The following is a 12,197-nucleotide window of genomic DNA, read 5'->3' as shown; positions in this document are numbered from 1 at the left end:
AGTGGTGCAACTTCAGATGTGTAATTGGTTCCGGAACTTTGCGTAAAAAATTGCGTAGGCCACGCCCACTTCCGTTTTTAACGTAAACTCCCCCCACTTTAACTTTCACGTAAACGAACGAAACTCGCTACGCATATCTAGGGTGCGGAGACAAACCAAAAAGCCTCTTGGAGGTGTATAAAATAACGTACAGGAAGCCGGCCATTTTGAATTTGGCGTCGGAAAAACGCGATTTATCGCGTTTTTCGTCCTCCGCACGAAATCTATCTTCTCCCAGGGACTTTATCCGTACGACTCGAAATTCGTCGGGTAGCGTCTCGAGACATGGGCAATTCAAAGTTATCACGGAAGTTTTTTTCTTTCGCACGGCGTAGCCGTGATTTGGCGCCAAAGTTCGCATTCGCTCGATGCTAGGCGATCCCTCGCCATGGAACACGATGATGTCATAACGCCAACTGACATACTCAGAACGCCACCAAACTTCACGTGATGGTTAACACTGCGGCCCTGAACAGCTCTACGTCAAACGTGATGTTACTTAATATGGCGTTACCATGGCAACGCATCCCTCGCCATAAAACACGGTGTCGCTGTAACTCCAATGGACACGGTCCCATCGTCCCCCAATCTTCACTTTTATATCACCGGTGCATGCCTCAACAACTCTACGTGAAATCTGAGATCTCACCGTATGCCGTTTCCATGGCAACGCATCCCTCGCCATAAAACACAATGTTGTCTTAAATCAATGGAAAATGGTCCAAACGGCACGAGACTGCAGATGACAGTTAATGGTCCGGCCCTCAACACCTCAATATGACAATAGTGAGTTTTCGTCAAAAGCTGTTGCCATGGCAACGCATCCCTCGCCGTTAAGCACCATATTGCTTTAACTTCTGTGTAAATGGTAAAAAAGTGTTCAAATTTCACATGTGTGCTAACCGTCAAGCCCTCGAGACATATATGTGTCAGTTTTTAGATTCGTGAAATGTCGTTGCTATGGTAACAAAATGGTCGCCGTGAAACACGGTTTTCTCATAACTCCAGTTAACATGCTCCAAACGGCCCAAAACTTCACAGGTTTGATAACGATGCAGCCCTCAACACATCTAGGCGTATTATCGGGTGTCATCAAATTCCGTTGCCATGGCGACAGATCACTCGCCATCAAACACAATGTTTATGATACTGCTGTAACTCCTAAATACATTGTCCGATCGGCCTGAAACTTCCCACGTTTGCCAACGGCCGAGTCCTTGAGACACCTAGACACACACGTCGACGTGCGGACAACAGCCTGCGGAGCGTCGAAGACCCGCTCAACGCTGCTTGCAGCTTTAATTGTATTCGGGATTGTTGGAAACGTTATTTTGATCTCTCTGTCTGTACAAACACACAGACATTTTGACATTAAAGTTGACTTTGACTTTTGACTTAGTTATACATCTGTCCAAACAGCTACGTTTTTCTATGGCATACTCACGCTATACGGTCTATAGCAGCGGTTTTCAAAGTGTGAGGCGCGCCTCCCCTGGGGGGCGCCAGAGAGCTTCAGGGGAGGCGCAGCGTGAGAAAAAAATAAAGAGAAACAATGAAATTTAGCTCGTTAACTTCAGCTAACTTTATGCGAGCGGCAACATGGATCGATTTTTAGTGAAGTTACCTAAAGTGAGAGAGGAGACAGCGTCTGGCCACCCCAGTTGGCAGCTTTGTTTTGAAATAAAAGTTGTGGCTCATCGGACATTTATCAGAGAAAATCCCTGATGTCCGAGTGCAAGTGAATGCAGCACAAGACGCGAGCCTTGTAACCCTGGCGCGAGCGAGGAAATGTGATTGGCGGCGATTTCATTTGAACGGGCGGCAGAAAACGAGAAGCATTCGGACCCAAGTACACGGAAGGAATAAGGTATTTGCGGTCTACAATGACAGAGAAGAGACTGTCAAGTTTGGCTGTGCTCAGCATTGAATCAAAACGCACTAAAGCTTTGGATGTTAATACGTTTGTGAGGCGTTTTGCTGAACAAGATGGTAATCGCCGCATTCAGCTGTAATAGGCATGCCAACTTGATGCTCTGCTCACGGATGACTCGAGCATTAAAAACTGTTAAGATGATGACCTTACGTGTGTACATATATTTTTTTCTTTGTGGGGGTCTGCCCTGAGAAAGTCAAATAAGATGGTGTGTAAAACTACACTGCCCAGACAAAAATAAGTAACCACTTTGATTTAACTAGGCCAGTAGGTAAGGGCATTCCACTGGATAATAATACCCCTGCATTATAGCAACAACAATAATAATAATAATAATAGCAATAATAATTGGGAGGGGGGGCGCGGCTGTTCTTATATTCTCTGAGGGGAGGCTCACCTTCCCACACTTTGAAAACCCCTGGTCTATAGTCTATTCATAATTTGTCTGTTTATAGGCGCTGTATTAAACTGTCTATTTTTATACCTGATCTACACTGAAAAACCGAAACGTTGACTTTAATTAAATGCATTATGTCAACACATTTCAAATAACTGTATACGTTGGTTGATACCAATAGAACATGTGAATATTATTAGACTATAGAAGGAATGTGTTGTAATAATTTTTAAGGAAATCCATAATTTTATCCTGACTAGACATGAGAGTAACACCTACGTCACTTCCGGGCAAAAATGATGGCTCCGCCCACTTTTGGGGGAAAACAAAGCTGTCATTTGAATGGCGATCAATACAAATTCTGAAGTTTTTGCCAATCCGATCAGAAATGTTTGAAAACCGTGGATTTTTGGATCTTCAAAGAACCCGATTACGATGGCCAGACAGGCAAACAATTACATGGAATCATTGGAAATCAACGATCGGGCTCGATATATGGTTAAATATAGCAGTAGGCGATCAATGTCCATAGATAAGAGTAACATCAACATCACTTTTGGGCAAAAATTACGGCCCCGTCCACTTTTGGGTGAAAACAACGCTGTAATTTGAATGGCGATCGAGCCTGAAGCCACAGAGCTCTTCTTTTACGGTCCTTTTTTCTTAGAGGAAGTACAGAAAAACGTAACACTGGATTTTTTTAATGTTTGAGGTGCAATAAACGACATAGCAGCTTGTTGGCATGATAAAACTATTATTGTCCGCCTCGCTCATGAGAGGCGAAATTACGGCCTCGCCTACTGATTTTAATTGAACCATATATCGAGCCCGATCGTCGATTTAAAATGATTTAATGTAATGTTTGCCTGTCTGGCCATCGTAATCGGGCTCTTTGAAGATCAGAAAATCCACGGTTTTCTTTAATTTCTGATCGGATTGGCAAAAACTTCAGAATTTGTATTGACCGCCGTTCAAATGACAGCTTTGTTTTCCCCCAAAAGTGGGCGGGGCCGTCATTTTCGCCCGGAAGTGACGTAGGTGTTACTCTCATCAATTGGTAGCAAATATTCTTCTGCAAATATTCTTATGTGGCGATTGCTGACTGTGAGATGATTCTTAGTTGTCTGTGAATATTAAGATGAACCTGTTATTGGAAGCTAATAGTTTATTAAAACATAATATTATTGCTGTCACCTAACAGTTATGTGAAATCTAGTGACAAAATACATTTAAGTCAACGTTTCAGTTTTTCAGTGTATAAAATATCCATTTTTTACACTGCTGTTTATAATGTGTATACCTCCTTAAAGTGCTAATACTGTCAGATGTATTTTAATGCAAACAACACTGCACTTTACTACTTGTTACACTTCTGGTTTGATCCTTTCTGCATTTCGTTGTCTTAATACTTGTTCTCGTGTGCAATGACAATAAAGTTGAATCTAATATAATCAAATGTTATGCAGCAACAGGGTGGACGTTGTTTGAAAGACATTGGAGCTAATTCAAGCTGCCTCTGGATTCATTAGCATCACAGGAGGGAGAAATGAGTTTTCCTCAGAGTGTGACTCATATGTGAGAGGCCAACGCGGATCAGATCAGGATGAAAAACAAGAGTGTTAAACATTTGAATAACCCTACGATACGACACAGAGTGGGAACGACTATTTTAGCTAATGAGACAGGAGAGAGAGGTTATAAACTAAATTCCCTCAGGCCTGCAAATAACACATATTTCCATCCTCGATTAAATATTTGATCATCTAGACTTATAATTTGGTCAGAAAATAGCAAAAATTGTCCATTAAGTTCTGGTAATCCAAAGTGATGTCTTTAAATGTTTAATTTTGGTGGTAAAAGAACCAAAGATATTCACTAAATTGCACATTCTATGTACAATTTTTGCACTAATGTACATTCTCAAATATTGAAGTGACTGTTATTATGTATATATTGATTGTTGTGTTTTTATTTAGGTCTTAATGTGTGCACATGTAAAAATGTGTCTTTGATTCTGTGTATATATATATATATATATATATATATATTTGCACACATATTTGTATATACATTTGTTTTTATATTCGAGATTGTGGGAAACGGTATTTCGATCTCTCTGTCTGTACACACAAACTGGAAGATTGACAATAAAGTTGACTTTGACATTAGGCGCTTTCACACCAGAGTACTTTTCCCAGGAATAGTTCCGATAGTTCCTGGGATTTTGCGTTCACACCAAAAAGATTTGAACTTTTTTTTGCGAACCTTTTGCGAACCTTTTCACCCCTTTTTAGTCCCTGCTAGAGAGCAGGTACTTTCCTGGGAGAAAAAGATTCCCATTTCTGATTGGCTGGGCGGATTGCAAACCACGCCCCGTAAAACTCTGAAAACTTTTGTGAAGCCGCCATTGTATTTGCTGGCCTTAGCATTAGCATTATTAGCATTAGCATTAGCCCCGCGCACAAACGCAGAGAGACTGACTTATGGCAACACAAAAAAAAACATGGGAGCGGTGGTGATGAGGAGGTGTCGGCGTTCTGGCGATTTATTCGGAAGGCTTCAGTAGAAGCTGCTGGGAGTCCCAGCAGCTTCTACTGAAGCCTTCCCCAACTCCGGGGACTTCCGGCCGGGGACTTCAGGTGGCAGTATACGCCGTGAAGTGGTTTGCGGCCTGCCAGTAAACCCAAAGCAGAAGAAGAAGAAGTGACGTCAGCGGCTTCATTTGCCTAATCTTTCCTCAGGGACTTATTCCGGTGTGAACGCGATCTGTACTTAGTTCATGAGAACTAAAGAGTTCCCATGAACTAAGTACTGGGAACTAAGTACGGCAAAGTACTTGGTGTGAAAGCGCCTAATGACTAAATCAGAAAAAGTCCCCATTTTAAAGGCTAAAAACTACATTTTTACATGAAAAGCTACTTTAACAATTATTTGATTACTGAAACTATTTGCAAAAATGTTTCTTTTGATCAACAAATGAATTAGAGGACAAATCGTTGCAGCTCTTAGTTCCTTTGCTGTTATTCTTAAAAGCTTGATGTCTGCAGGACTGATATGACGTCTTCCTGGCTTTTAAAGTGAGCTTTCATCAAACAGCCTTGGTCTTTCTTATCTTAAAGGAGAAATCATCTCACAGTGGCATCATTCTGTGATGTTTGCTGCATATTTCAGGACTTAATTGAGGTTACTTTTTGATTTGATTTATTAATTTAAACTGATTCCACTTCATTATCGAAATCTCAGAGTGCAGAAGTCACCAAGGCCTTTTCCATTAGTGAAAAATAGTGAATGTTTCTGCCATGGTATGCTATGGTATCTGCTTAGTCATTCATTCTCTAAAACATTATGGGTTTTACCTTGTCGAGCAAATTGTTTGTCTGTTATCCTGCTGACAAACAGACAAACAAACTGAAAACACAACCCCTAAATTAAAGATGAGAATAAGCAGAGCCAACAACGTCATACGAGTTGAAACAAAAGATTGAGACCATGAACTAGTCAGGAAAATGTTTACTGGGGAAATATATTAAAGAGGACATATCATGCTCATGTGAAAAAGAGAATCTTAAAGTGGACCTATCATGCTATATTTAAATGATATATTGTAGGGCCATACCTATATAAGGTATATTTATACGTTTCTGTTTTCAAAATACCAAACAGATCATGCATTTTAGCCATGCCTCATTTCGCTCTATGTGCTGTTTGCTGTCTACAGGGCTGATTCTGTGAGCTGCAGCTGACCACGCCCCCCTGCAGGAGAGGGGAGCCGTGCTCTGATCAAGTCAAGAGGGGGAGAAAAAAAGATCTCCGTCCTCCGTGTTTTATTTATATATACAGTCTATGGTTTTATTATATTATTATAGGCCTATAGAGTCGTTATTCATTTGTTTTAAAGCTCAATAAATAACAAAGAAGACCTTTGACCGGCACTTTTCTAATTTTGTCCGGAAGATTTAAACTTTAACGGACATCTTGACCGGCGAAAGAAACTGAAACTGAAACTCTGCCGCACGGTCCCCTGGTTCCTTGGAAGAGGCGGAGAGGTGGGTGTTTGTCGTCTGCTGGTGGACTAACCGGAGAGAATTACAGTGCTTGCCTCGACGGGGAGGGATTGCATTGAATTAAAGCAGCGGGAGCAAACGCTTGCCTCGGGGAGGGAGAAAGAAAGCCACAGCGGAGAATAAACAGAAGGGTAACCATAGCAACCATGCGCGGGAAGTTTTCTTCTCTGCTTTTGTGGCAGACTACAGCGCCACTTACAGGCCTGGCATATGTACTACAGCGTCTCCAGCGCTTTCGAGCGGCAATGGCCGGCCGTGGCCCAACCCCACATTCCCCTGATAGGTGGAGAGTTGGCCCAATAGCCGTAGCGCCACTTGTGTGACGACATAGAAGTGTTCAAATCTGGATCAGTCTGTATCAGATCCGTTGCAGCCCCTTTTTTAGAGATTTGGGTATGGAGGAAAATAGAGAGGGTTGTGTTTTCTGACACTTGGTGAGTTCCCTGGAACACCACCGGGGACACATATTCATGTATAAAAGACGTACAAAAGTGCATTTTGCATGATAGGTCCCCTTTAAACTAACAACAAAACCAGATGATGATCCCGGTATATCAACTGTTGTGTTAAAGTGCTTTACTTTGGACCTTTATCACTGAGTCTTTGATGTTGTTCCTTAAAGCAGAATCACACTGCATTTTGATTTTGTTTATACGACTTGTGTTTCCACTTCCAAACTCCCTTGGCAGCAGCAGCTTGGATTTATTTGGGACGTTGCATCAGACACAAACAGCCACTTGTTATTCATTATTTATTCATTTATTTATTTCAGTGACTGCCTTCATTAAGGACATCTGAGGCTGGTGATAGGCGTGCAGATGGCTCAGACTTTGGCTGACCCATCCAATACTTTTATTCACAATGAACCGTTACCATAGTTACATGACGCTCCTTCCTTTTTTGGCCTAGTTTTTTCTGCTTCTGAGAAGTGTGTTTGACATCCTGATTATCCTGCAGCACTGATTACTCTTCAGGTGATAATTAGATCATTAAGATGATTCTCCGACAGATGTTTGTGTCTAATTGCCTTGTTAGCAGGGAGGATGGAGAGGAGCTGTGTTTTCGACGTTCAAATAAACTGGCAAAGCGACTGATCATCAACTGTTGAATTAAAAACAAGGCGTACAGTTACTGTGCAGCAACAGCAAGTTAATAAAGTTGCAGTAAATGCATTCAAGCCACAGGCTCCAAACACCTGTTGCATGTATCTAACCATTATTTACACATAGCTGCAGCATGTCAAACGCATGATGCAGCTGATTAGATACCTTTGTCAAAAGAAAGAAAAGTGTAAACGCAACCAAGAAATCTATTCAGATGTTTTGAAACTGTGATGCAACTTCTTCTTTTATAGTTGCATTTTAAGGACCTCAGAATGCTTCAAACTAGGTTGCACATGAGTCGTCAAACCACATGTGTACCTGTTCTGAATAGAGATCTGCAGGTATGACATAATTTTGTAGGCGACTTATAATTTGAAATGATCATGACCCTATAGTTCCCTCGACCAAAAACAAACATGATATTTTCAACTGGATTTTGGATAATTACTGAAAGCAAGCTCTGTAGCAAACAAGAGTTTTTGATATGTACTTGTTAAATTCAGCAAATTAATATTCACAAATTAACACTACTATGATATTTTGAAGTTTAAGTCAATTGATACAAGTAGAAATCTAATGTTAGGCAATACAAAAAATGATAACACAATCAAATGACTTTACAAAAAGACTGTGACTACTGAGTGTTCATGTTTAATGTCCCCAAAAACCTCTGCAGTCTCCAATAGCCTTTTGTTAGCTATCACCTTTTTTAAGACGTGTAAAACCTTACAAATTCATGAGTAGTGCACTTACTGACATATTTGATGTCATAGAACAAAACTCTCTGACCTCTGAATGTTGTGTTATCAGATCTTTGTTCAGGCATCTACACAACAACCAATACAAAAGCCATTGAATTCGAGACAAGAGAACCAGAAGTGGAAAAGTGTTGACTCATTTCCCAGGGTTTAGGACTCATTCCTGCAGCTGCTGTTATCTCTCTGATTGCATTGCTCAATTTGTCTTGGCATGTCTTTGTAGTCTCTGAACTTTACAAATGGCACTTTCTGAGAGTCTCCTTTCTAAGAAGTCACGGTTGTACGGAAACTTGAGAAAAAAGAGAACTAGGGAAAGTCCAAAATGTTTTCTTCTTTTAGTTTTTTACTGGACCGTCATTTTATAATGAAGGCATGGTTTTCATATTGGTAGGGTTAGGGTTAGGGTTAGGGTTAGGGTTAGGGTTAGGGTTAGTTACAAACATTTGGCAGAGGCAGACAATGTTAGAGGATCTGAAAAATACCCTTTTTAAAGTCAGACCTCCATCAGTACATACATTGTGAACGTTGCCACTTTTGGGGTCTTGCCCGGATGATAATAGCCACCAATGGTGAATGGACAATACTTTAAGGCGATAATATACGGCACTTCACTTAAATTGCCTCTCATTCACACACATGTTGGCCTGTCCATTGGGAAAGATATGGGGACGCTTTGACACGAGGAGTTGGATCGATTTGCCAGTCGTGCAATACTGTATTTATCTGCTGTATGCCTGGCTACACATTAGAACAACAGGTAGAAAGCAGCTTGGGGTTTATTGTCCTTTCTCTCACTTTATGGACCACAGAGTGTCCCAAACAGATTAGCATGTAGCACAACATCCACACATTCTCACCCATCTCACATAAAAACACACTCTTGGCTGAAAGTAATTGAAAGTATATGAATATGCATTTTTTTTATCTGGATATGTAAATGGAGCTGTAGTGGACAAATCCCTGGACTGAGCTGTTTGAAAAGCTCCAAAAATAGCTTGTTGATTTAGCAGTATGAGTCTAAGAGGGACTGTAAGTATCACTTTGCAGTTGATGGTATGAATTCCCACACACTTCACTTTGCACATTGTTGTCATTGCTAAAATAAAAGGCAGAAACACCCACAGAGTCGTATCTGGCTGCAGGAGTCAGATCTGGCATCAATCGAGGACTGTTCTCACAAAAATGCCTCCCTCCGTCTCTCTTTCTCCCCTCTGAGTGATATCCTGGTTGCCTGGCAGAGGTTATAGAGTAACATCTGCCAGGCCCGACCTGCCTCGGCTCCCTACCATCCCCCCCCCCCTCCCTCTTCTGTCCAGTTCTGGATTAGAGATGGCCTAAGCCCCCCCCCCACTGCATGCCGCTCTGCATGGATTAACTCTAAGAGAAGCCGCACTGCTGTCACACATTAACCTGCAATCACAACTTGCAACAAACCTCTCGAAAAGCCTCGTAATACAAACGCACCGTGTCTGTTTTTGTGAGAGCAACATGTTGATCTGCAGCCGGGAGAAAGTTCAGACGCAACGGATTGCTAAACCAGAGACTCAGTGATTTATCACACGTATCCTTACGTCTGTGACAAAACGATGCCATTAGCGGCAGATTTAATTTTGCCGTTAGATTATCTGGAGTCCCCAGCACTGCTGCAGACTGTCGTATCATCTGTCAGTGAAGATGTTAGCTGGGAGACAAAATGGTTTTGCAGCGTGGAGAAATCTGGTTGACTTGTTATCGCTCCAATAGCTGTGCACGCATGGTATTCATTCCCATTATTATTCATGCACTCAAACCTGTCAGGTTAAAGGAATGACATTCAACAAAGGCTTTCTCAAAGGAGCCATTCGCTTTGTGATGGAGGGAGATATGAACACACACACACACACATGCACACACACATCTTTATGCATTGGAAATTAGCCCAAGAACAGACAGACAGACAAACGATAAACCCACACAATTGGAAGTTGCCTGTCTTGCCACCAGTCAGTACAGATGCAGTGAGACTCCGCTGAGCGCAAAACTGCGACTAATGTGAAGCTTCAGCAAGAAGCCATGAATCATCAGCCCCGGAGACTGATCGACAGAACACAGCGAACCCCTGCAGACACGGGGAGTATGAACATTGCACACATACACACCTGCTGACACACACATGTAATCATTTGCTTCAATAAAATGGCACATGTAATTTGTTGGAGAGCAGAGAAGAGGATACAGAAAGGAGAACGAGGAGGAGGGGGGGGGGCTGTAGTCTGTGCAGCAGCAACAGTTGGCTGTCTGAGAGCGAAAGAGTTAGCTGCAGCACACACAGTCAGTGACACACACACACACACTGACACACACACACAGTGACACACACACAGTGACACACACACAGTGACACACACAGGTGATTTGAGATAGAAAGAGATGGACAGGGAAGAAAAAGGTGAGAGATAAAAACACGCAGCTGGAGGGATGCCTGGCAACCGGTGGCCCAAAAAAAATGGAGATGCAGTAATAAGACGAGAAAGGGATAGACATTGGAAAAAAACAATCATCACTCACTGGAGTCGTCGGAGTCATATCCCTCCACGTCGGGCTCCTCGTCCCTCCTGTGTGAGGAGGCGGAGGCTCCGGCAGAAGCCCGGTCCGGTTTATCCTCATTGGAGCGCTCACTTTCGGGGGTGGAGGTGCTGGAGGTGGTGGCCGGAGAGCTGGGGGGGGCAGAGGAGCTCGGGGGCCCGGCTTTGCCCACCAGCTGGGGCGCGCAGGGGGGGAGACCCCGGGGGTAACGGGGGAAATAGTCTGAGATCTGCTTGATGGGCTGGATGGGGCCGGGGCACACGTCAATGGCCATGTGCTCCTGGATGCTGATGGTGGGTTTCTCCCCTTTGCGTTGTGTCATGCATGCGGTCCAGCTCCCAAATCCAACAAAAAAATAAAAAGAGACAAACAGACCCCTCGTACTCCTCTTCCCCCTCCTCCTCTTCCTCCTCCTGTTGCTTCTGACCTGGGTGCAGGTGATCTGTGGATGTCACCACTCTGGTTCTACATGAAGAAGAAGAAGAAGAAGATGAAGAAGAAGAAGAAGTGTCTTCCTGTTGTCCTCACACCCAGACCATGCTGTCTGACAGCCTCACACACACTACTACCTACCCGCTCCTCCGCCTGTACACACACTCTGCCCACTGCGCTGCTGCCTGTCTGAGGGAGAGAGAGCGGTGTGTGTGTGTGTGTGTGTGTGAGTGTGAGGGATTAGAGGGACGGAGAGGAGGGAGGGATCAGCTGATGTCACTGCCTAGCAACCGAGCGGTAAACAGGAACCGTCGGGCCGAGGTGCTTAATTATGATATTAACCCCATCCATCTGTCGGTGGGAGGGAAGCGCCGGACTCATGCACATGTGCGTCCTTGAGTGTGTGTGTGTGTGTGTGTGTGTGTGTGTGTGTGTGTGTGTGTGTGTGTGTGTGTGTGTGTGTGTGTGTGTGTGTGTGTGTGTGTGTGCGTGTGCATGTGCGTGTGTGTGTGTGTGTGTGTGTGTGTGTGTGTGTGTGTGTGTGTGTGTGTGTGTGTGTGTGTGTGTGTGTGTGTGTATATAACTCTGGTGCTATGTCAACCTGCACAATGAGCCGTGAGTTGATGCTTTTTGTGTTTCAGGATGTTTTTGTACCTGAGTACTTTTCATGTTCACACGTGCGTCAACTCACTTTCACTTGTGTTTTCACTGAGTTTTTTCTTCAACATAACTATGATATCAGTAGGGTTGGGTGCCATATAACAGTTTTGTTACCAAATGCTAAATATCAGATAACAGTGTTTTTAAAATGAGTGTGTGTAGATTGGGGGCCCACTCGAGGTAAAATCGCCCCACTGGCCCCAAAGCATCGAATGCCGCCCCTGCCTGCTCCCTCTTTTTTGAAAT

General features: G+C 43.2%; 1 protein-coding gene across 1 annotated transcript in view; it reads right to left on the bottom strand.

The window, feature by feature from the left end:
* doc2b (double C2-like domains, beta) overlaps positions 1-11,404 on the bottom strand; it is a 173,478-nt gene extending 162,074 nt beyond the window's left edge. The window contains exon 1 of the mRNA XM_034114158.1: positions 10,842-11,404. Coding sequence (XP_033970049.1) covers positions 10,842-11,181 — 340 coding nt within the window. The 5' untranslated portion in view covers positions 11,182-11,404. The remainder of the gene's footprint in view (positions 1-10,841) is intronic.
* Between the last annotated feature and the right edge of the window lie 793 nt (positions 11,405-12,197).

The sequence above is a fragment of the Trematomus bernacchii genome, unplaced genomic scaffold (genome assembly GCF_902827165.1).
Source record: "Trematomus bernacchii unplaced genomic scaffold, fTreBer1.1, whole genome shotgun sequence".
NCBI lineage: Eukaryota > Metazoa > Chordata > Actinopteri > Perciformes > Nototheniidae > Trematomus > Trematomus bernacchii.
This window is presented reverse-complemented; position numbering and strand designations above follow the sequence as displayed.